The sequence below is a fragment of the Aquila chrysaetos genome, unplaced genomic scaffold (assembly GCF_900496995.4).
Source record: "Aquila chrysaetos chrysaetos unplaced genomic scaffold, bAquChr1.4, whole genome shotgun sequence".
NCBI classification, from domain to species: Eukaryota; Metazoa; Chordata; class Aves; order Accipitriformes; family Accipitridae; genus Aquila; species Aquila chrysaetos.
The window spans coordinates 117,038-139,159 of record NW_024470396.1 but is presented as its reverse complement, the minus strand read 5'-3'; the positions used below and the strand labels follow the sequence as shown (position 1 = coordinate 139,159).

At 72.5% G+C, this 22,122-nt stretch overlaps 3 protein-coding genes across 4 annotated transcripts; 2 read left to right on the top strand and 1 right to left on the bottom strand.

Annotated features, from left to right (window-relative positions):
* The first annotated feature begins 388 nt into the window (after positions 1-388).
* Positions 389-10,835, top strand: SCYL1 (SCY1 like pseudokinase 1). The gene is given in 17 exon segments (XM_030006794.2): positions 389-634; positions 1,961-2,102; positions 2,456-2,578; positions 2,993-3,207; positions 3,646-3,736; positions 4,266-4,421; positions 4,828-4,986; positions 5,065-5,172; positions 6,689-6,802; positions 7,506-7,661; positions 7,736-7,924; positions 9,163-9,235; positions 9,520-9,705; positions 9,905-9,972; positions 10,078-10,152; positions 10,155-10,278; positions 10,676-10,835. Coding segments are annotated over 17 exon segments (2,265 nt in total). The 5' UTR covers positions 389-494; the 3' UTR covers positions 10,822-10,835.
* Positions 10,836-11,466: 631 nt separating this feature from the next.
* On the top strand, positions 11,467-13,602 carry TRPT1 (tRNA phosphotransferase 1). 2 transcript variants are annotated; one of them, XM_030006793.2, is made up of 6 exons: positions 11,467-11,619; positions 12,027-12,184; positions 12,596-12,758; positions 12,867-12,923; positions 13,004-13,115; positions 13,495-13,602. In XM_030006793.2, exons 1-6 carry the CDS (start codon positions 11,505-11,507, stop codon positions 13,583-13,585), a joined length of 696 nt encoding a protein of 231 aa, XP_029862653.1. In that variant the 5' UTR covers positions 11,467-11,504; the 3' UTR covers positions 13,586-13,602. The 2 variants fall into 2 exon arrangements, with proteins under 2 accessions (XP_029862653.1, XP_029862652.1); XM_030006792.2 differs by having other exon boundaries at positions 11,469-11,619; positions 12,596-12,770.
* Positions 13,449-21,856, bottom strand: LOC115338280 (fermitin family homolog 3-like). The gene is given in 17 exon segments (XM_041121913.1): positions 13,449-13,927; positions 14,174-14,315; positions 14,693-14,720; positions 14,723-14,816; positions 15,516-15,746; positions 16,272-16,378; positions 17,115-17,236; positions 17,377-17,426; positions 17,642-17,665; positions 17,667-17,777; positions 18,364-18,471; positions 18,721-18,823; positions 19,250-19,400; positions 19,591-19,734; positions 20,292-20,430; positions 20,432-20,526; positions 21,585-21,856. Coding segments are annotated over 17 exon segments (2,010 nt in total). The 5' UTR covers positions 21,772-21,856; the 3' UTR covers positions 13,449-13,753.
* Positions 21,857-22,122: the final 266 nt, after the last annotated feature.

Genomic DNA, 22,122 nt, shown 5'->3' with positions numbered 1-22,122 from the left:
GTACGTCACTGCCCGTTCCCCTTGACGTCACTGCCTGGTCCCGCCAGCCTGGCGGCCAGTTGGTGGCCGCGTGTCCTCCACGCCCCCCCTCTCGAGCCCCGCCCCCCGGGGCACCGCCCCTCGCTCCTCCCCGCCCCCTCTCCAGCCCCGCTCCTCGTTCCTCCCGCCCACCGCTCTCCGCCCCCTCGCCCCGCCCCTCGCTCTCCCGCCCCGCCCCTCGCTCCTCCCCGCCTCCCCAGCGGCTCCGTCTCAGACCCCCTTCTTCGGCTCCGCCCCCCTCCCCGGCCCCTCCCCTCGCCCCTCCCCTTCCCCGCGCGGCCCCGGCCCGGCCCCACTCTCAGCCCCAGGCCCCGCCCCAGGCCCCGCCCCGGCCCCGCCCCCTGGTCCGCCACCGGATCCTCCCGCCCGGCGCCGCCGCCGCCGCCTCTGGGCCCGCGCCGGCCTCGGCCCCCCCCGGACCCCCCCCCCCCCCGGGCCCCCCCCGGGCCCCCGCGATGTGGCTCTTCTCCCGGGACCCGGTGCGGGACTTCCCCTTCGAGCTGGGCCCGCCCGACCCGGCTCCGGACCCGGCCTCGGCCCGGCGGCGGACGCGGACCCGGCCCCGCTCTGGCGGCTGCTGCGGGGGCGGCGAAAGGTGGGGGGGGGCGGGGGGGTAGCGGGGAGGGGGGGCCCGTCCTGTCCGCGGCGTGTCTCCGTATCCGTGTCGCCCTGCCCCCGTGTCCTCAGGCCCACCCATCCCCGGGCCCCCCTGCCCCTCTTCCCCGTGTCCCCCCGTGTCCCCCCCATGTCCCCACGACCTCCTGGCCCCCATCCCCGTGTCCCCCCATGTCCCCTCATGTCCACCTGGCCCCCATCCCCATGCCCCCCCCATGTCCCCATGCCCCCCCATATCCCCGTGTCCCCCCATGTCCCCTCATGTCCACCTGGCCCCCATCCCCATGCTCCCCCCATGTCACCCCCATATCCCCGTGTCCCCCCGTGTCCCCCCCGTGTCCCCCCCATGTCCCCGTACCCCCATGTCTCCCTGTCCCCTCATCCCTGTGTCCCGCCATGCCCCCCCATGTCCCCGTACCCCCCCATCCCCATGTCCCCACGATCCCCTGGTCCCCGTCTGCGTGTCCCCCCATGTCCCCCTGCCCCCCCATGTCCCCCTGCCCCCCCATGTCCCTGTACCCCCCCGTCCCCGTGTCCCCGCCATGTCCCCCCATGTCCTCCTGGCCCCCCATGTCCCCGTACCCCCCCGTGTCCCTGTACCCCCCCCGTCCCCATGTCCCCGTGTCCCCCCCATGTCCCCGTACTCTCCCATCCCCATGTCCCCCCATGTCCCCGTACCCCCCCATGTCCCTGTACCACCCCATCCCATCCCTGTGTCCCCCCATGCCCCCCGTGTCCCCGTACCCCCCCATCCCCATGTCCCCCTATGTCCCCATACCCCCCCATGTCCCTGTACCACCCCATCCCTGTGTCCCCCCATGCCCCCCCATGTCCCTGTACCCCCCCATGTCCCTGTACCATCCCATCCCATCCCTGTGTCCCCCCCGTGTCCCCCCCGTGTCCCCGTACCGCCCATCCCCATGTCCCCGTGCCCCCCCGTGTCCCCGTACCCCCCATCCCCATGTCCCCGTGCCCCCCGTGTCCCCGTACCCCCCCATCCCCATGTCCCCGTGCCCCCCCCCCGTGTCCCCGTACCCCCCATCCCCATGTCCCCGTGCCCCCCCGTGTCCCCGTACCCCCCATCCCCATGTCCCCATGTCCCCCCATGTCCCTGTACCACCCCATCCCTGTGTCCCCCCATGCCCCCCCGTGTCTCCCTGGCCCCCCGTGTCCCCCCCGTGTCCCCGTACCCCTCATCCCCATGTCCCCGTGCCCCCCCAGTGTCCCCGTACCCCCCATCCCCATGTCCCCGTGCCCCCCCCCGTGTCCCCACGACCCCCGTCCCCACAGTGTCCCCGTGTCCCAGGCGGACGGGGGCGCCGGTGTCAGTCTTCGCCCACAGCCTGGGGGCGGGGGACGCGGCTGCCACCCCCCTGGCCCGGGCGGCCCTGCGGCGCCTGCGCAGCCTGCGGCACCCCAGCGTCCTGGGATACCTCGACAGCCTGGAGGTGAGGGGCGCGGGGGGGGGACGGGGACGGGGACGTCGGGGCCGGGCAGGGATGCGGGGGGACGTGGGCGCAGCGAGGGGACGCGGGGGATGCGGGGGGATGCGGGGGGACACGGGGGGAGGGGGACACGGGGATGCTGTCCTTCCTGGGGGGCGATGGGGGGGGGGATGTGGGGGGGATACGGGGGGACACGGGGGACAGGGATGTGTGGGGACACGCAGGGGGAGGTGGGGGCACGTGGGGGGATGCGGGGACAGCGTGGGGATACAGAGGGACGTGGGGGGGCCTGTGAGGCTGTGGGGGGACGCGATGACATGTGGGGGGTGCGTGCGGTGACGTGGCGGCCCCCCCAGACGGAGCAGTGCCTGTACCTGGTGACGGAGGCGGTGACGCCACTGCGCCGGCACCTGCAGCTGCGGCCCCCGACGGGAGACCTGGGGGAGCAGGAGGTGGCCTGGGGGCTGCACCAGCTCCTGGTGAGGGGGGCGGAGGGGACCCCCGTGTCCGGGGGGACCCTGGGATCTGGGGGGGGCCCTGGGATCTGCGGGGCCCCAGGTGTCCGGGGGGACCCTGGGATCTGGGGGGGGGCCCAGGTGTCCGGGGGAACCCTGGGATCTGGGGGGGGACACCCAGGCATCTGGGGTGACCCTGGGATCTAGGGGGGGGCCCAGGCGTCCGGGAGGGACCCAGGCGTTTGGGGGGAATCGGACATTCGGGGTGGGGGACCCGGGTGTCTGGGGGGTCCCAAGCATTTGGGGGGGCCCAGGCATGCAGGGTTGGACCCAGGTGTTCAGAAGGGGACCCAGGCGTCTGGGGGGGGGTGCCTCATCATCCGGGGGGGGTACCTCATCATCCGGGGCGTCCCCGATCACGACCGAGCGCTCCCGCAGACGGCGCTGTCCTTCCTGGGGGGCTCGGGGCTGGTGCACCACGCGCTGGGGCTGGACGCCATCTTCGTCGACCCGGGGGGCGACTGGAAGCTGGGGGGCCTGGAGCGGGTGGCGGCCGCCAGCGAGGGGGTCCCCCCCCGCCCCCCCGGCGTGCCCCCCCGGCCCCAGGACCCCCCCGAGCTCAGCGACCCCTCACGAGGACAGGGTGAGCCCTGGTGAGTTATGGGGGGGCATGGTGGGGAGACACAGGGCCTGGGGGGGACGTGGGGTCATTGGGGGTCATGGGAGGACCTGGGGGGTCAGGGGGACGTGGGGCCTGGGGGGGGCATGGGGGTCTTGTGGGGGGACACAGGGCCATGGGGGGGACGTGGGGTCATTGGGAGGACATGGGGGTCAGGGGGACATGGGCCTGGGGGGGCCATGGGGGTCTTGTGGGGGGGGGACAGGGCCACGGGGGGGACGTGGGGACACGTGGGCTCTTGGGGCGGACACGGGGGGACACCAGCGGGACACACGCAAGGGCTGGGGAGGGACACGGGGGGATATGGGGGGGGTCATGGGGCTGGGGGGAAGGTGGCCGTGGGGGGCTGGGGGGGGGGAACGAGGAGACCGGGCGGGTCCCCGTGTCCCCGTGCTGCCACGGCTCTCCCCAGGGCGGGGGACATGTGGCGCCTGGGCTGCCTCGTCTGGGAGGTCTTCAACGGGCCCCTTCCCCGGCCCACGGCCCTGCGCAGCTTCGGCAAGGTCAGCACGGAGACCGGGGTCCCCCGGGCCCCCCCCCGGACGCGGGGGTCGCGCCCCCCCCAGCCTGGGCCACCCCAAACACCAGGGTTCTCCCAGCACCTGTTTCCCCCCCCCCGGCTGCTGGGTTCAGCCCCCTCCCCCCGGGTCCCCTGAACTCCTGTGTCCCCCAAAACACCCGCGTCTCCCCTGCATGCCTAGGTGGGTCCCCCACCCCCCTGGGTTCCCCCAAATGCCTGGCTTCCCCCACCCACCTGGGTCCCCCCGGGTGCCTGGGTTCCCCCCACCCCCCTGGGTGCCCCCAAAACCCCTGGGTTCCCCCAACGACCTGTGTCCCCCCAGAGGCTTGGGTGTCCCCCCCGAATGCCCGGGTCCCCCAAAACACCTGGGTTCCCCCTGGCTGCCTGGGCCCCCACAACGACCTGTGTCCCCCCAGAGGCTTGGGTCCCCCCCGGTTGCCTGGGTTCCCCCCACCCCCCTGGGTACCCCCAAAACGCTGCGGTCCCCCTGACCCCCGTCCCCCCGTCCCCAGCTGCCGGCGGGGCTGGTCCCCCCCTTCTGCGAGCTGGTGGCCGCGGAGCCGTCGGCGCGGCCGGGGCCGGGGCAGCTCCTGCAGCGGCTGCAGCGCCCGGGGGCCTTCCTCGCCTGCCCCCTCGTCCACACCGGCCTCTTCCTCGAGCAGCTCCAGGTCTGTGCCACCCGCGCCGTCCCCGTCCCCGTGCCCGTCCCACCGCCATCCTCCTCCTCGGTGCCCCGGCTTTGTCCCCGTCCTGCTCCGCGGTGGCCTCTCCCCGTCTCCCACCTCCAGCGCGTCCTCTCTGTCCCCATCCCCAGGCGGTCCCGGTCCCCATCCCATCCCTGTCCTCTCCCTCCCCATCCCATCCCTGTCCTTGTCCCCGTCCCCGTCCCCTCCATCCCTCTCCCTACCCCGCTCTCTGTCCCTGTCCCTGTTCCTCCATCCTCAGCCCATCCCTGTCCCCTCCAGCCCCGTTCCCGTCTCATCCCATTCCATCCTCCTCCCTGTGCCCCCATCCCTCTCCCCCTCCCTGTCCCTGTCCCCCCCACCCCCTGACGCCCTCCCCGGCCCCCCCCAGGTCCGGGATGCCTCGGAGCGCCGGACCTTCCTGCAGGAGCTGAGCGGCCGCCTGGACGCCCTCCCCGGCCCCTTCCGCCGCCACAAGCTGCTGCCCCGGCTGCTGGCGGCCCTCGAGTTCGGCAGCGCCGACGCCAGCGCCCTGCCCCCCCTCCTCAAGGTGGGGGTCCTCCCCCGCCCCCGTGTCCCCCCCCACCCCGGCGTCACCCCCCGGCATCACCCGTCCCCATCCCCGCAGGTGGCGAAGGTGCTGGACCCCCCCGAGTACCAGGAGCGCATCGTCCCGGTCATCGTCCGCCTCTTCTCCTCCCCTGACCGGGCGCTGCGCATGCAGCTACTGCAGCAGGTGGGGACGGGTCCTCCTGGCCGTGGGGCCGGACGCCGGGGTCCGTGGGGCCAGACACCGGGGTCCTCGTCCCTGCGGGTCCTCCTGGCCGTGGGGCCGGACGCCGGGGTCCGTGGGGCCAGACGCCGGGGTCCCTGTCCCTGCGGGTCCTCCTGGCCGTGGGGCCGGACGCCGGGGTCCTCGTCCCTGCGGGTCCTTGTTTTCCGTGGGGCCAGACGCCGGGGTCCCTGTCCCTGCGGGTCCTCCTGGCCGAGGGGCCGGACGCCGGGGTCCGTGGGGCCAGACGCCGGGGTCCCTGTCCCTGCGGGTCCTCCTGGCCGTGGGGCCGGACGCCGGGGTCCTCGTCCCTGCGGGTCCTTGTTTTCCGTGGGGGCCAGACGCCGGGGTCCCTGTCCCTGCGGGTCCTTGTTTTCCGTGGGGCCAGACGCCGGGGTCCCTGTCCCTGCGGGTCCTCCTGGCCGAGGGGCCGGACGCCGGGGGTCCGTGGGGCCAGACGCCGGGGTCCCTGTCCCTGCGGGTCCTCCTGGCCGTGGGGCCGGACGCCGGGGTCCTCGTCCCTGCGGGTCCTTGTTTTCTGTGGGGCCAGACGCCGGGGTCCCTGTCCCTGCGGGTCCTTGTTTCCATGGGGCCAGACACCGGGGTCCCTGTCCCTGCGGGTCTTTGTTTTCCGTGGGGCCGGACGCCGGGGTCCCTGTCCCTGCGGGTCCTCCTGGCCGAGGGGCCGGACGCCGGGGTCCGTGGGGCCAGACAACGGGGTCCCTGTCCCTGCGGGTCCTTGTTTCCATGGGGCCAGACACCGGGGTCCCTGTCCCTGCGGGTCCTTGTTTTCCGTGGGGCCGGACGCCGGGGTCCCTGTCCCTGCGGGTCCTCCTGGCCGAGGGGCCGGACGCTGGGGTCCGTGGGGCCAGACACCGGGGTCCCTGTCCCTGCGGGTCCTTGTTTTCCGTGGGGCCGGACGCCGGGGGTCCCTGTCCCTGCGGGCCCTCCTGGCCGAGGGGCCGGACGCCGGGGTCCGTGGGGCCGGACGCCGGGGTCCCTGTCCCTGCGGGCCCTCCTGGCCGAGGGGCCGGACGCCGGGGTCCGTGGGGCCAGACGCCGGGGTCCCTGTCCCTGCGGGTCCTTGTTTCCATGGGGCCAGACACCGGGGTCCCTGTCCCTGCGGGTCCTTGTTTTCCATGGGGCCGGACGCCGGGGTCCCTGTCCCTGCGGGTCCTTGTTTTCCGTGGGGCCGGACGCCGGGGTCCCTGTCCCTGCGGGTCCTTGTTTTCCGTGGGGCCAGACGCCGGGGTCCCTGTCCCTGCGGGTCCTTGTTTTCCATGGGGACGGACGCCGGGGTCCTCGTCCCTGCGGGTCCTTGTTTTCCGTGGGGCCGGACGCCGGGGTCCTCCCTTGACGCTCGGCCACCAGGGTCCCTGGCGGCCCTGGGGCACTGGGGGAGGGCTGGGGGGGGGCTGGGGTCCCCCCAGCTGTGGGGGTCGGGGGGGGGTGGCCCACCCGGACACTTGGGCCCCCCCAGCTGGAGGACTACGTGGAGTTCCTGCCCGAGGCGACAGTGGACGCCCAGATCTTCCCCCACGTCGCCCACGGGTTCCTCGACACCAACCCCGCCATCCGCGAGCAGACCGTCAAGGTGGGCGCCCCCCAGCCCGGGGAACACCCCCCAACACCTGGGTCCCCCCCAGATGTGTGGGTGTCCCCCCCCCCAGTCACCTGGGTCCCCCAGATATCTGGGTCCCCTCCAAATGTGTGTGTGTCCCCAGACACCTGCCCCCCTTCTCCGCCAATCACTCGGGTCCCCCCCAAACTCCTGGGTTCCTCCCCCCGGACACCTGACCCCCCCCCCAAATCACTTGGGTCCCCCCAAACTCCTGGGTCCCGCAGACACCTGGGTCCCCCACAGGCGGCTGCCCCCCCCAATCACTTGGGTCCTCCCCGACCTCCTGGGTCCCCCCATATGTCTGGGTCCCCCCAAACTCCTGGGTCCCCCCCCCAGACACCTGACCCCCCCCAATCACTTGGGTCCCCCTGGACCTCCTGTGTCCCCCCCAACTCCTGGGTCCCCCCAGACACCTGGGTCCCCACAAATACCTGAGCCCCTGGGTGCCCCAGACACCTGGGTCCCCCACAGGCAGCTGCCCCCCCCCAATCACTTGGGTCCCCCCCCGACCTCCTGTGTCCCCCCCCATATGTCTGGGTCCCCTGACGCCTGGGTCCCCCCAAACTCCTGGCTCTCCCCCCCCCGGACACCTGGGTCCCCACAAGTGGGTGCCCCCCCCTGGACGCCAGGGTCCGTTCTGCCCCCCACCCCGACCTCCTGCCCCCCCCCCCCGCAGTCGATGGTGCTGCTGGCACCCAAGCTGGGGGAGGCCCGGCGGGGGCGGGAGCTGCCGCGGCTGCTGCTGCGGGTGCAGGCGGGCGACGCGCTGGGACCCCTGCGCTGCAACGCCACCCTCTGCCTGGGGCGCCTGGGCCCCCTCCTGCCCCCCCAGGTGAGCACCCGCCCCCGCCCCCCCCCCCAGAACCCCCCCACCGCCTCTCACTCTGCCTCTGCCCCCCCCGCCAGACCCGGCAGCGGGTGCTGGCCCCCGCCCTGGCGCGGGCGACGCGGGACCCCTTCGCCCCGGCGCGGGCGGCCGCCGTCGCCGCCTTCGCCGCCACCCATGGGTGCTACTCGCCGCAGGAGTGCGCCGGCAGGGTGCTGCCCGCCCTCTGCGGGCTCACCACCGACCCCCACCCCGGCGTGCGGCAGCAGGTGGGCCGGGGGGGGCGCGGAATCCTGTCGTAATGGGTGCTGGGGGTCAGGGTGCTCGTGCAGGGGGTGCTGGGGGGGGCTCATTGCAGTGGGGGTGCTGGGAGTCCCATTGCAATGGATGCTGGGGGTCAGGGTGCTCATGCAGGGGGGTGCTGGGGGGGGTCTGGGTGCTGGGAGTCCCATTGCAATGGGTGCTGGGGGTCAGGGTGCTCGTGCAATGAGGGGGCTGATTGCAGTGGGGGTGCTCAGGGGTGCTGGGAGTCCCATTGCAATGGGTGCTGGGGGTCAGGGTGCTCATGCAGGGGGTGCTGGGAGTTCCATTGCAATGGGTGCTGGGGGTCAGGGTGCTCATGCAGGGGGTGCTGGGGGGGGTCTGGGTGCTGGGAGTCCCATTGCAATGGGTGCTGGGGGTCAGGGTGCTCATGCAGGGGGTGCTGGGGGGGGTCTGGGTGCTGGGAGTCCCATTGCAATGGGTGCTGGGGGTCAGGGTGCTCGTGCAATGAGGGGGCTGATTGCAGTGGGGGTGCTCAGGGGTGCTGGGAGTCCCATTGCAATGGGTGCTGGGGGTCAGGGTGCTCGTGCAGGGGGTGCTGGGAGTTCCATTGCAATGGGTGCTGGGGGTCAGGGTGCTCATGCAGGGGGTGCTGGGGGGGGTCTGGGTGCTGGGAGTCCCATTGCAATGGGTGCTGGGGGTCAGGGTGCTCGTGCAATGAGGGGGCTGATTGCAGTGGGGGTGCTCAGGGGTGCTGGGAGTCCCATTGCAATGGGTGCTGGGGGTCAGGGTGCTTGTGCTGGGGGGGTCTGGGTGCTGGGAGTCCCATTGCAATGGGTGCTGGGGGTCAGGGTGCTCGTGCAGGGGGTGCTGGGGGGGGCTCATTGCAGTGGGGGTGCTGGGGGTGCTGGGAGTCCCATTGCAATGGGTGCTGGGGGTCAGGGTGCTTGTGCAGGGAGTGCTGGGGGGGGGGGGGCTCATTGCAGTGGGGGTGCTGGCAGTCCCATTGCAATGGGTGCTGGGGGTCAGGGTGCTTGTGCAGGGAGCGCTGGGGGGGGGCTCATTGCAGTGGGGGTGCTGCGGGTGCTGGGAGTCCCTTTGCAATGGGTGCTGGGGGTCAGGGTGCTCGTGCAATATGTGCTGGGGGGGTTGGGTGTCCCCATCTGGGCGTCCCTGGGGCTGGGGGAGTCTCCTATCTTTCAGGGGGGGTCCCTCACTGTTGGGGCCCCCCTCCGGCTCCCCCCAGGCTTTCAGGGCGATCCGCAGCTTCCTGGATCAGCTGGAGGCGGCCGCTGAAGCTGGGGGGGCCCCAGAGGAGGGTGAGAGAATGGGGGGGCCGGGGTGGGGGAGGCTGGGGGGGGCAAGAATGGGAGGGGCTGGGCTGAGAAATAGGGGTACTGGGGAGAGGGGGGGAGAATTGGAGGGGGGCACAGGGTTGGGGGGGGACATGGGGGGCTGCTGGGCAGTTTGGGGGCCACATATGGGGGGCTTCTGGGGGGCAGTAAGGGGGTAACATTGGGAACTCACACGGGGGTGGGGGGACATGGGGGTGGTTTGGGGGGTGCCCCCCCGCCACCCCATGACCCCTCCCTCCCTCTCCCAGACCCTCCCAGTGCAGCTGCTGCCCCTGGGGGTCCAGGGGGTGGGTCGGGGGGGCTGGGGGCTGCCGTGTCCTGGGCCGTCACTGGTGTCACCTCCCTGACGGCGCGGCTGATGGGGGCTGAGGCCGGGGCCCCCCCACAGACCCCCCCGCAGACCCCTGCCGAGGGCCCCCCGGCCCCCCCAAGAGGTGAGTGTCCCCCAACCCCCCCCCAAGGGTTCCCAGACGCCCTCTGGGGTCCCTACCTCCTCACTGACCCCCCAGGGTCCCCCAAACCCCCTGCCGTGGACCCCAACGCCCCCCCACAGGGGGTCCCCATGGGTCCTGAACCCCCTCCCATCCTTGGGGACACCCAGAACCCCCCCCGACCCCTGTTTGTCCTCTCCAGAGCCCCCCCCCGAGGAGCCCCCCGTGGAGGATCCTGATGGCTGGGACGATGACTGGGGCAGCCTGGAGGTGAGTTTGGGGGGAGTCACACTTTGGGGGGGGGGGGGGGGTGTGTCACAGTTTGGGGAGGGGCACAGCATGACCCCCACTCTCTCCCCGTGTGCGCTCCCCCAGGACATGGAGCTGCCCCGGAGCCCCCCTGTGAGCAGCAAGGAGGATGGGGGGGCCCCCCCACAGACCTCCGGACCCCTCCGCCAGACCCCCCCCCCACTGCCCCTCCCTCAGCCGGGGGGGATGAGGAAGGGGAGGGGGAGTGGGGGGTGGGGGGGGAGTGGGGCACGGAGGACGCCTGGGAGGCACTGCCGTGCCAGCATGGTAAGACCCCCCCCCCCAGCCCCCCCCGGGACCCCCAGGAACCCCCCATAGACCACCCTCTGGACCCCCCCCAGCCCCCCAGGGACCCCCCAGCCCCCTGGAACCACCCCAGCCCCCGGGACCCCCAGGGGACTCCCCCCCAGCCACTCCGGGACCACCTCAGCTCCTCTGGGCCCCCCCCAGCCCCCCTGGGGTACCCCCCCCATCTCTCAAGGGATCCCCCCAGGGTGCCCCATTTGCCTCCCTGGGACCCCCCTCCTCCCCTGGGAACTCCCCCGTGGGGGTACCACCAACTCCCCCCCGGGATCCCCTGACCCCCCTCCATCCCCCTCGGCCCCCCCCTTTTCCCCAAGGCCCCCCCGTGACCACCCCCCCCATGACCTCTGTGCCCCCCCAGGCCCCCCACCGGGCTCAGGGCAGCGGCACCAGCAGCGGCGCCAGGAGCTGGAGGCCAAACGCCGGGGGGGTCCGCGGGGCCCCCCCAAACCGGGCCCCCCCAAACTGGGGACCCGGAAAACTCGACTGAGGGGGGAGGGGCAATAAACCCTCGGACGCGGCAGCGCCCCCGTGTGGTGGGGGCGGGGAGCGGGGGGCGGTCACGTGGGAGCGGGGGGCGGTCACGTGGGGCAGGGAGAGGGCGTGGTCACGTGGCGGCGCATGGCCGACGGGGAGGGCGCGGGCGCCGCCCGGCGGCGGCGGCATCGGGCGGCGGGAGGAGGTTGGGGTTGGGCGGCGGGAGTGCGGCGGGGAACACACACGGACAACCCGGAGTGCGGGGGGGACGACACACGGGCCCCGGGAGTGCGGGGGGGACACACGGACACCCGGGAGTGCGGGGGGGACGACACACGGGCCCCCGGGAGTGCGGGGGGGGACCACACGGACACCCGGGAGTGCGGGGGGGGGGACACAGACACGGACACCCGGGAGTGCGGGGGGGGGGGAGACACAGACACGGACACCCGGGAGTGCGGGGGGGGGGGGACGACACACGGGCCCCGGGAGTGCGGGGGTACACGGACACCCGGGAGTGCGGGGGGGAACACACGGACACCCGGGGGGGGGGGGGGGGGACGGGACACGGACACCCGGGAGTAGGGGGGGGGGGACGACACGGACACCCGGGAGTGCGGGGGGGGGGGGGGGGGGGGGGGGGGGGGGGGGGGCGACGGCGACATGGACAACCGGGAGTGCCGGGGGGACCCCAAGGTGGGGGGGGACACGACATGCAGGCGTACGGCCCCCCCCCGCCGCCGCAGGACCCGTCCGTGGGGCTGTCGAAGGCGCTGAGCTACGTCCTACGCCATGGGGCCGCGGCCGTGGGGCTGCCCATGGGGCCGGGTGCGTGTGTGCCCCCCCCCCCCCCCCCCCCCCCCAGCTGCCCGTACGGACCCACCTGTGACCCCCCCCCCCCCCCCCCCCCCCGCCAAGAGCCCCTCGGACCCCGGGGAGGAGCTGTGGGACACGCCCCCCCCCCTCCCCAATTCCCCCTCCAGCCCCTCAGCTGCTCCCTGGGTCCCTCATGTCCCCCGCCGACCCCCATGACCCACCTGGGACCCCCAACTGCCCCAGGACCCCGAACAACCCCCCCCAGGACCCCCCCCAGATGCCCCCGGGACCCCTTAACCACCCTGGCACCTCAAACCAGCCCCAGGACCTCCCCCAAGTTGCGCCTGGGACCCCCACCCCCAGGCCACCCCAGATGCCTGGGTCCCCGGTGACGGGGGGGGGGGGGTTTGGGGGCACAGATGGCTTTGCCGAGGTGGGGCCCTGCTGCGGCTTGCCGCGCTTCGCGGGGGTCTCGGAGGAGGATTTGCGGCGGCTGGTGGCCGCGGACCCCAAGGGACGCTTCGCCCTGCGCCCCAACCCCCTGCGCATCCGTGCCAACCAGGGGCACTCCCTGCAGGTGAGGGGGCCTGGGGAGTCCCCAGAGGGTGGGCTTGGGGGGGTCCCAGGGGGGTTTGGGGTCCCTGGGGCACTCTAGAGAGGGATTTAGGGGTCCCAGGGGGATTTGGGATGCTCCAGAGGTGGGGCTTGGGGGCGCCCAGGGGGACTTGGGGTCCCTGGGGTGCTCCAAGGGGATTTGGGAGTCCCAAGGGGATTTGAGGGTCCTGGGGGGGCTCTAGAGAGGGATCTTGGGTCCTGGGGCGATTTGGGGGGCTCCAGAGGGGGGACCTGAGCATCGCTGGGGGATTGGGGTGTCCCAGAGGGGGCTCTTGGCTATCTGGGGTGGGATTTGGGGGTCCTCGTGTCCCACAGGGGAACCTTGGGGGTTCCAAGGATCTTGGGGGTCCCACGGTGTTTCTGGGGGTCCCAGGTGCCGGCGCTGGAGCTGACGCCCCTGCGGACCCCCGAGGCGTTGCCCCCCACCCTGGCCCACGGCACCCGCCGCCGCCTCTGGCCCCCCATCCGTGCCGGGGGGCTGGCACCCATGGGGCGCACCCACATCCACCTGGCACCCGGCCTCCCCGGGGACCCCGGTGTGCGCAGCGGTGAGGTCCCCAGCGTCCGGGCACCCCAATCCTGGGGGAACCCCCGCATCCGGGCACCCCTGACACCCCCCCCCCCCGAATTCCAATCCCTCGCAGGGATGAGGCTGGATTCGGAGATCGCCATCATCATCGACGGCCCCCGGGCACTGGCGGGTTAGTGGGGACCCAGGTGTCTGGGGGGGGGGTGGGGGTGTGCAGGCGTCCAGCTGACCCCCCCCCCGCCCCCCCCGCAGAGGGGATCCCCTTTTTTCCGCTCAGCCAACGGGGTGATCCTGACGCCGGGGGACGCCGGGGGGCGACTCCCCCCAAAATATTTCCTCTACGTCCTGCAGCTGCGGCCACACCGTGAGGACCCCGGAGTTTGGGGGGGGACCCCCGATTCTGGGGGGGGACCCAGGGTTTGGGGGGGACCCGCGATTCTGGGGGGGACCCAGGTGTCCAGGGGGGACAAGCAGTTCAGGGTGGGACCCACGATTGTGGGGGGGACCCAGGTGTCTGGGGGGGGGGATCTGCAATTTCGGGGGGGATCCCGCATGTCCGGGGGGGGGACCCAGGAGTGGGGGGGGGGGGGACGACACCCAGGTTCCAGGCAATGCAACTCCCACCCCAAGGCACCCATGCATCCCAGACCCTGCTACCCCCACCCCCAAAAAAACAGACCCAGGCATCCAGGCCCTGTTGCCATGGTAACAGCTGCTTTATTGCCCCCCCCCCCCGCCCCCAGGGTGTCTGCTGCCACTGGAGGGGCCCTTGCACGAGGACGGGGGGTGAGAGGCCCTCGCACGAGGACCCTGGTGCCCAGCAGAAGCCATTAAACCATTCACCGCCGTGACCGCCGTTCACAAGCGTCGCACAAGTGCCTTGCGCGAGCGCCTCGCATGAGAGGGGGTGGTGCACAAGTGCTCGGAGTGGGGGGTGTTGTAGCGGTGGTGGGGGTCCGAGGCCGGCGCCGACGTCGCGGGGGACCCCTCGCGCGAGGGGTCTCAGAGGGGCTCCTGCCCCCCTGTCAGCTTGTGGAACAGGCGGAGGTCGAGGGGTTGCCCCGGCTGCCGCCCCCCCAGGCACAGGTACCCCCCCAGGAACTCGTGCAGCGCCTGGCACGGGGCCGACAGCACGCACAGCGCCAGCGTCACCTCCCCCTCCAGCTCCAGCGTCACCTGCAGGGAGCGAGGCGTCCGGGGGGGGCCCAGGCCTCCGGGCACCCCGACCCCCCCCATACACCCCAAGGGACCCAGGTGTCTGGGGGGGACCTGGGGTCGGGCGCAGGAGGGAACCCCTGGCTGTCACCTCCCCAGAACCTCCAGTCTCTCCCAGTCCCCCCCCAATACCTCCCAGTCCATTTCCCAGTCCCTCCCAGCCCCACCCATCGTCCACTCCCTGTCCCTCCCAGCCCCCCCCAGTACCTGCTGGGTGTCCCAGTTGACGTTCCACTGGCGCAGGGCGCTGTACCGCCAGGCACGGGTGACGCTGCCGGTGCCGGGATCCAGCCGGAGCAGCCGGGAGGGGCCGACGCCCAACACCTCGTCCCGGCGGCTGCCCTTGAACCTGCGCCGGACACCTGGGTTCCGCCGGCCCGCCTGGGTGTCCCCCCATCCCTGGGTCTCTCCCAGTGCCTCCCAAGTAACGCCCCATCCCCTCCCTGTGCTGCCCAGCGCCTCCCAGAGCTCCCAACCCATTCCCAGTGCCTCCCACTAACGCCCCATCCCTTCCCTGTGCTGCCCAGTGCCTCCCAGAGCTTCTTGACCCATTCCCAGTGCCTCCCCATCCCCTCCCTATGCTGCCCAGTGCTTCCCAGAGCTCCCCAACCCATTCCCAGTGCCTCCCATCCCCTCCCTGCGCTGCCCAGTGCCTCCCAGAGCTTCCCAACCCATTCCCAGTGCCTCCCAGTGCCTCCCCATCCCCTCCCAGTCCCACTACCCTACCGCACGAGGAAGTAGGCCAGGCCGAAGCGGGCAGCGCCCTCCAGGCCTCCAGGAAGCGGAGCCGGGCCTGCGCCGGCGACAGCGCCCCCACGCGGTGGAGGACCTCCAGGATGCGGAGCACCAGTGGGGGCGAGTGTGAGGCAGGGGTTCGGGGGCAGAGAGGGGCTGGGGGGCAGAGAGGGGTTGGGGGCAGAGAGGGGTGGGGGGGCAGAGAGGGGCTGGGGGGCAGAGAGGGTTGGGGGCAGGATTTGGGGTGCAGAGAGGGGCTGGGGGGCAGAGAGGGGGTTGGGGGCAGGATTTGGGGGCAGAGAGGGGCTGGGGGCAGAGAGGGCGTTGGGGGCAGGATTTGGGTGGTTTGCAGAAGAGGGGCTGGGCACAGAGAGGTTGGGGGGCCAGGAGAGGGGTTGGGGGCAAGGATTTGGGGTTTGCGAGAGGCCAGGCTTTGGGGTGCAGAGTAGGGGCTGGGGGTGCAGAGAGGGGTTGGGGGGCCAGAGAGGGGTTGGGGGCAGGATTTGGGGTGCAGAGAGGGGCTGGGGGCAGAGCAGGAGAGAGGGGTTGGGGGCAGGATTTGGGGTGCAGAGAAGGGCTGGGGTGCAGAGAGGGGCTGGGGGGCAGAGAGGGGTTGGGGGGCAGAGAGGGGTTGGGGGCAGGATTTGGGGTGCAGAGAGGGGCTGGGGTGCAGAGAGGGGCTGGGGGGCTCCCCAGGATCTATGGGAGCAGCTGGGGGGAAGAAGGTGGGCTGGGGAGGGCCTATGGGGCCGGGGATCCCTGTGGGGCTCGGGGGGGGGGGGGGGGGGCTATGGGTCAGGTGGGGGTCCGTTACCTGTTTGGCCTTGACTTTGCGCTGGAAGCGGGGGGCCAGGAGCACCCGGGGGTCCGGGGGTGGGCGCTGGGTGGCCCCGGGGGCGGTGGGGGGCAGCGAGGGGCCCCCCCCAGGCTGCAGCCCCAGGACCCCCAGCACCCCCCGCGCCTCTGCCCCAAAGGAGGCGTCCGCCAGCGAGCGCCCGCGGGAGGCCAGGCGGCACCCGGCCACCCAGCGCGCGTACTGGGGGGCCTGGGGGGGGGCACGGCAGGGGGTCAGACCCCTGGGAACCCCCAAAACCCCCTGGGACCCCCCAACCCCCTCCCCAGCATCCCATTATCCAGTGGACATACTGGGCGGTGGGGGGGGGGGGTGTCAGACCCCTGTGAACCCCCAAAACCCCCTGCGACTCCCCCCAAACACTCTGCCCCCCCAAATGCCCCCAGGACCCCCCCCGAAGTCCCCGCACCCCCCCCCCCCCAGCATCCCATTATCCAGTGGACATACTGGGGGTTGACGGGGTGGGGGGGGGTGTCAGATCCCCCAGGTCCCCCTACATTCAGCTGGCACACCCCCCCCCCAACACCCCACTACCCCGTGGGGGACCCCATAGTTCTTGGGAGTCCCCCATAGTCCTCAGCCCCACGGCAGCCCCCTGGCCCCACAGAAACCCCTTAGTCCCACAGCGGCTCCCCAGCCCCTGGCAGCCCCCCCACCGCCCACAGGCAGTCCCCTGGCCCCACGGCAGCTCCCCAGCCCCACGGCCGCCCCACTCACATCGCGGCAGCGCAGCTGGATCTCGCTCATTCCCTCGGGTGCCGCCACCAGCAGTTTGATGCAAAACTTCTGTGCCCCCACGTCCACGTCGGGGGTCACCTCACAGCCTAGGGGGGGACCCGGGAGTTCAGGGGACCCCAGCATCCATGACAACCCCCTGCCTTCTGCCCAGATTGGGGCCCTGTGGAGGTGGGGGGGGGTCTCAGGGGTCCCAGGATGGGGTTGGGGGGGTGTCTCAGGGGGATTATGGGTCCCGGGGGGTCCCAGGAGGGGTTTGGGGAGTGTCTAAGGGGGATTTGGGGGTCCCGGGGGGTCCCAGGAGGGGTTTGGGGGTGTCTCGGGGGATTTGGGGGTCCCAGGAGGGGTTTGGGGGTGTCTCAGGGGGATTTGGGGGTGCTGGGGGGTCCCAGGAGGGGTTTGGGGATGTCTCAGGGGGATTTGGGGGTGCTGGGGGGTCCCAGGAGGGGTTTGGGGGTGTCTCAGGGGGATTTGGGGGTCCCAGGGGGTCCCAGGAGGAGTTTGGGGAGTGTCTAAGGGGGATTTGGGGGTCCTGGGGGGTCCCAGGAGGGGTTTGGGGAGTGTCTAAGGGGGATTTGGGGGTCCCGGGGGGTCCCAGGAGGGGTTTGGGGGTGTCTCAGGGGGATTTGGGGGTGCTGGGGGGTCCCAGGAGGGGTTTTGGGGGTGTCTCAGGGGATTTAGGGGTCCCAGAAGGGGTTTGGGGGTTGTCTCAGCGGGATTCGGGGGTCCCAGGAGGGGTTTGGGGAGTGTCTAAGGGGGATTTGGGGGTGCCTGGGGGGTCCCAGGAGGCGTTTGGTGTGTCCGGGCGGTGTTCGGGGGTCTCACCCCTGAGGTTGAGCTGCTGCAGGGGCTCCCCCGGGACTGGGGGGCTGCGGCCATACGAGAGCGACGTCTCCTTCAGCACGGCCCAGGTGGGGCGGAACCCCCGCAGGGTCAGCTTGCGGGGCCTGGGGGGACCCAGGCGTCGGGGGGGGACCCAGGCACCCGGACCCCCACCCCCACGGACCCCCAGGGATGCAGGTATCTGGGCCCCACACGTCACTCGGGGACCCGGGCGTCCGGGGGGGTCCCAGGCATTGGGGGGTACCTGTAGATCTCCAGCTCCTCCGCCAGCTCGGGGACGGTGGTGAGCTCCTCCTGGGGACACCCAGCCCCAGTGACTCCCAGTACAACCCACTGTATCCCCCTGGGGCCAGGGAAGCCCCCCCCAGTGCCCCCAGTGGGGCCTGAAGGGCACCCCCAGTCCCTCCCAGTGCCCTCCGGTCCCTCCCAGTCCCCCTCAGCGTAGCCAGAGTCACCCCAGTCCCTCCCAGCCCCCCCAGTGGGGCCAGAAGAGCCCCTCCCAGTCTCACCAGTGGGCCAGGGGGCTCAGATGCCCCCCGCCAGTTTCACCTCCAGGTTGCTGAGGGCGGCATCCAGGTCGTCCACCTCGTCGCCCTCCCCGGCCCCGCCTGGCTCCCCGCTGCCCCCCACCTCGTCGATGTGGTACTGGGGGGGTGGGGGGGGGGTTGTCAGGTGGCCCCCACAGCTGCAGGGAGCTGGGGGGGTCCCGGGGGGGGCAATGGGGGGGATTAAGGGGACCCCAGGGGTGTGGGGGGGGTGCTTGGCTGTCCTGGGGGGGGGGATTTGGGGGTTCCAGGGGGGAAATTTAGGGACTGGGGGGTGGGGGGGTCCCGGGGGGAGTGAGTATTTGGGGGCACTGGGTGTGTCTGGGGGTCCAGGGACTTTAGGGGGGTGCCTGTGGATGTTTGGGGTGTCTATGGGGGTCCAGGAAGTTTTGGGGGGGTTTTGAGGGGTCTGGGGGTTTTGGGGGGCATCCAGGGGATCTATGGATGTTTTGGGGGTGGGTGCAGAGGGGGTATGTGGGCGTTTTGGGGGTCCAGAGAGGATATGCGGGGGGTTTGGGGGAATCCAGGGGTGTTTGTGGGGCATCCAAGGGTGTTTGGGGGGTTATATAGGGGTTTTGGGGGGTCTGTGGGGATCCAGGAGGGTCTGGGGGGGGGTCCCAGGGGGTTGGGGGGTGTTGGGGGGGGTGTCCATGGGTGATTTGGGACACGGGGGGTTGTTGGGGTACCTGCAGGGCGGCGAAGAGCATCATCTCCTCCTCGGTGCAGTCGATCTCCTCGGTCAGCAGAGCCCAGCGCGCCTGTTCGTACAGCAGGGCCAGGCGCAGCCTGTCCCGCTGGGGGGGGACAATGGGGGGGCACGCTAAGGGGGGGCTTGGGGGCCCAGGAAGGGGTTTGGGGGGGGTCCCAGGGGGATATTTAGGGATGAGGGGGAGGGACCTGGGGAGGACTGGGTGGTCCCAGGGGGTATTTGGGGGTCCAGGAGCGGGTAGGGGGAGGGTTGGGGGGACTCAGGGGGTGCATGTGGGTCGAGATCAAGGGAATGGGGGGGTTGGGGGGGCGGTTTTTGGGGTGTTGTGGGGTACCTGGGGGTCGAGGTCGAGGAAGCAGTGGTACTTGAAGCGCAGCAGCAGCTCCTCATCGTCAGCCACGTCCTGCTCCAGCAGCGAGCGCGAGGAGTCCAGCCACCTGCAGGGGGGGGTCTCTACACACTGACCCAACTGCCCCCCGTACCCCAGCTACCCCACGGCTGCCCCCCCCGTACCCCAACTGCCCCCCCATACCCCAACTGCCCCCCCAACCTGCCCTCACCCACCCCAACTGCCCCACGGCTGCCCCCCAACTGCCCCCCCATAGCCCAACTGCCCCATGGCTGCCCCCTCGTACCCCAACTGCCCCACGGCTTGCCCCCCAACTGCCCCCCCATACCCCAACTGCCCCACGGCTGCCCCCCAACTGCCCCCCCATACCCCAACTGCCCCATGGCTGCCCCCGTACCCCAACTGCCCCATGGCTGCCCCCCCGTACCCCAACTGCCCCACGGCTGCCCCCCCAACTGCCCCCCCCCCGTACCCCAACACCCCACGGCTGCCCCCCCCCCCCCCCGCCCCGTACCGGGCGTGCAGGCGGGTGCGGCGCAGCAGAGGGTTCCCGCGGGGGGGCCGGGGGGGGCGGCGGGGCCCAGCCCCCCCCGAGGGGCCACCAGCAGCCGGTAGCAGCCGGGGGGCAGGTGGGGGAGGGGCTCCGGCCCCGGCCCCCTCCTCGCCTGCGGGGGGAGGGCACGGGGCTTGCACCGGGGGGCACAAGCACGTGGATAGCATTTGCACGAGGGTCATGGGGGGAGCTTGCACAAGTGGTGTGGGGATTTGCACCAGGCAGGCTCGCAGGAGGGTGACTCGCACAAGGGGGGTGTCCAGCCGGCCCCTTGCACACTTGCCCCCCCCCCGCACACTCACCCTCACCGGGGGGCAGCAAGAGGTGGCTGAGGTCGAAGTCTGAGGAGGGGGGGCTGGCACTGCCCTTCCTCCCCTCTCCCTCCTCCTCCTCCTCGGGCGGCCCGCAGCAGGGACAGCTCTTCGGGGTGACGGATCCCTGCGACACTCCCAGGTCACAGCGGGACCCCCCCAGGTCACAGCGGCACCCCCCCAGCACCCCTATGGCCCCCCAGACCCCCCCCAAACCCCACCATCATTCTCCAGTGGCCCCCCAATCACCCCCAGACCCTTCCAATGCCCCCCCTCTGTCACCTCCCACCCCCCCCAGCCCCTCCAATGGACCCCAGAGGACCCCAATGCCCCTCCAGCCCTCCAGTGACCCCCCCATTGGCACCCAGAACCTTCCCATAGACCCCGATCACCCCCCCAGACCCTTCCAATGGCCCTCCACACCCCACCAACGCCCCCCCCCCCCGACCCCCTCTGTCACCTCCCACACCCCTCTAGCCCCTCCAATGGACCCCAATGACCCCCCCATTGGCACCCAGAGCCTTCCTGTAGACCCTGATCACCTCCCCAGACCCTTCCAATGGCCCTCCAGACCCCACCAATGCCCCCCCCCCGGCCGCCTCCATCACCTCCCCCCCCAGCCCCTCCAATGGACCCCAAAGGACCCCGATGTCCCCCCCCCCCGTGGCTCCCCAGACCCCCCAATCCCCCACCGAGCAGGCGGCAGGCCTGTGCGACGACGTGGGCCAGGGGCTGGGCGAAGGAGAGGCGCAGGCGGAGGCGGCGGCGGTTGGGCAGGCGCAGGCGCAGGGGTCGGTGTTGGGGGGCGAAGCGGAGCCGGGCGTCCCCCCCCCACCCCCAGAGCATCCAGGGTGCGCCCGGGGCGCAGGAGCCACTGCCGCCGCTGCGCCCACCACAGCGCGTGGTCTGACCAGTCCCGCTGCACCCCTGGGGGGCACCGGCGGGGTTATGGGGGGCTATAGGGTGGTTACAAGGTGCTAGAGCGGGTGCTAAGGGGGGGTCTCGCTGTACCCCCAAACCACGACGGGGGGGGATCAGGGGGCTGTGGGCCACCAGGGGTGGGCACAGGCAGGACCCGGGCATCCCGGGCCCACACCCGCGGCTACTTATATCCCGCGGTTCCCTTATCGTCCCGGCCAGGGGGTGACAGTGGGGTGACACGGAAGTGTGTGCGGGGGTGATGTCGGGGGGGGATCACACGGAAGTGGGGGAACCCCCGTCTGGGCTCCCCCCAGGGCCGGACCCTGCCCCTACCACTCAGCACCGCGTGATGCCCACGGCGGGGGGGCCCAGACGCCAGGGTCCTTCCCCATGCGTCCTAGACTTGTGGGGCCCGGACGCTGGGGTCCTTCCCCATCGGTCCTAGAGTTGTGGGGCCCCGATGCCGGGGTCCTTCCCCATGGGGCCCAGAGAAGCCGGGCCCAGACACCGGGGTCCTTCCCCGTGGGGCCTGGACGCCTGGGTCCTTCCCCATGGGTCCTAGACTTGTGGGGCCTGGACGCCTAGGTCCTTCCTCATGGGGCCTGGACGGCGGGGTCCTTCCCCATCGGTCCTAGAGTTGTGGGGCCCCGATGCCGGGGTCCTTCCCCATGGGTCTTAGACTTGTGGGGCCTGGACGCCTGGGTCCTTCCCCGTGGGTCCTAGACTTGTGGGGCCTGGACACCTAGGTCCTTCCCCGTGGGGCCTGGACGCTGGGGTCCTTCCCCATCGGTCCTAGAGTTGTGGGGCCCCAATGCCGGGGTCCTTCCCCATGGGGCCCAGAGAAGCTGGGCCCAGTTGCTGGGGTCCTTCCCCATGGGTCCTAGACTTGTGGGGCCCGGACGCTGGGGTCCTTCCCCATGGGGCCCACAGAAGCCGAGCCCAGACGCCGGGGTCCTTCCCCATGGGCCCTGGAGTTGTGGGGCCCGGACGCCTGGGTCCTTCCCGGGACACGGGGCCCAGAGAAGCGGGTCCCGGGTCCGCCCGTCCTGCCGTGGATCGCTCACCAACAGTCTCCACGATGAGGAGCATGAGGCCGCCGACGTGGAGGTCCCCGGTGACGCGGAGGGCGAGGGTGCGGGGGGCTGCCGGGGGGCTGCCGGCCTGCCCCACGGCATCGCCCTCCTCCACCTCCACCTGCAGCTCGAAGGAGCCGTCGATGGCCTCCCCGCTCGCCGTCTTCAGCCCTGCCATCGCCCCGGCGCCCGGCTCCCTTCCCGCCCCGCCGCTCCACCCCACAAGAGGGAAGGGGCCCCGGACGCCCGGGCTCCCCCCACGCCGCCCCCGATCCCTGCTGCCACCGCAGAGGAAGTCGAGCGGGGAGGAGCCGCGCGGCCCGGATGCCCGCGTCCCCTGCGCCCTCGCGCCCGCTGGCGGCTACGGGACCGGGGCGCCCGGTCCCCGATGGGGGGAGACCCCCCGGCCCTGCCCCTCAGCTGAGCTCCCAGCCTCAGCTGCCCCTCCGGAGAAGGGCACCCATGCTTCCCGCTGCCCCTCAAGTTCCCCCCCGCCCACGACACCGGGGGGAACCCAGGCGTTCGGGCC

Bases quoted from the DNA above. Each gene is read 5' to 3' on its own strand.
- TRPT1 (XM_030006792.2), top strand. From the start codon at position 11,505: ATGCAGGCGTACGGCCCCCCCCCGCCGCCGCAGGACCCGTCCGTGGGG. The intron at 12,924-13,003 runs GTTAGTGGGGAC...CCCCCCCCGCAG, and splicing joins CGGCCCCCGGGCACTGGCGG to AGGGGATCCCCTTTTTTCCG. The intron at 13,116-13,494 runs GTGAGGACCCCG...CCCCGCCCCCAG, and splicing joins CCTGCAGCTGCGGCCACACC to GGTGTCTGCTGCCACTGGAG.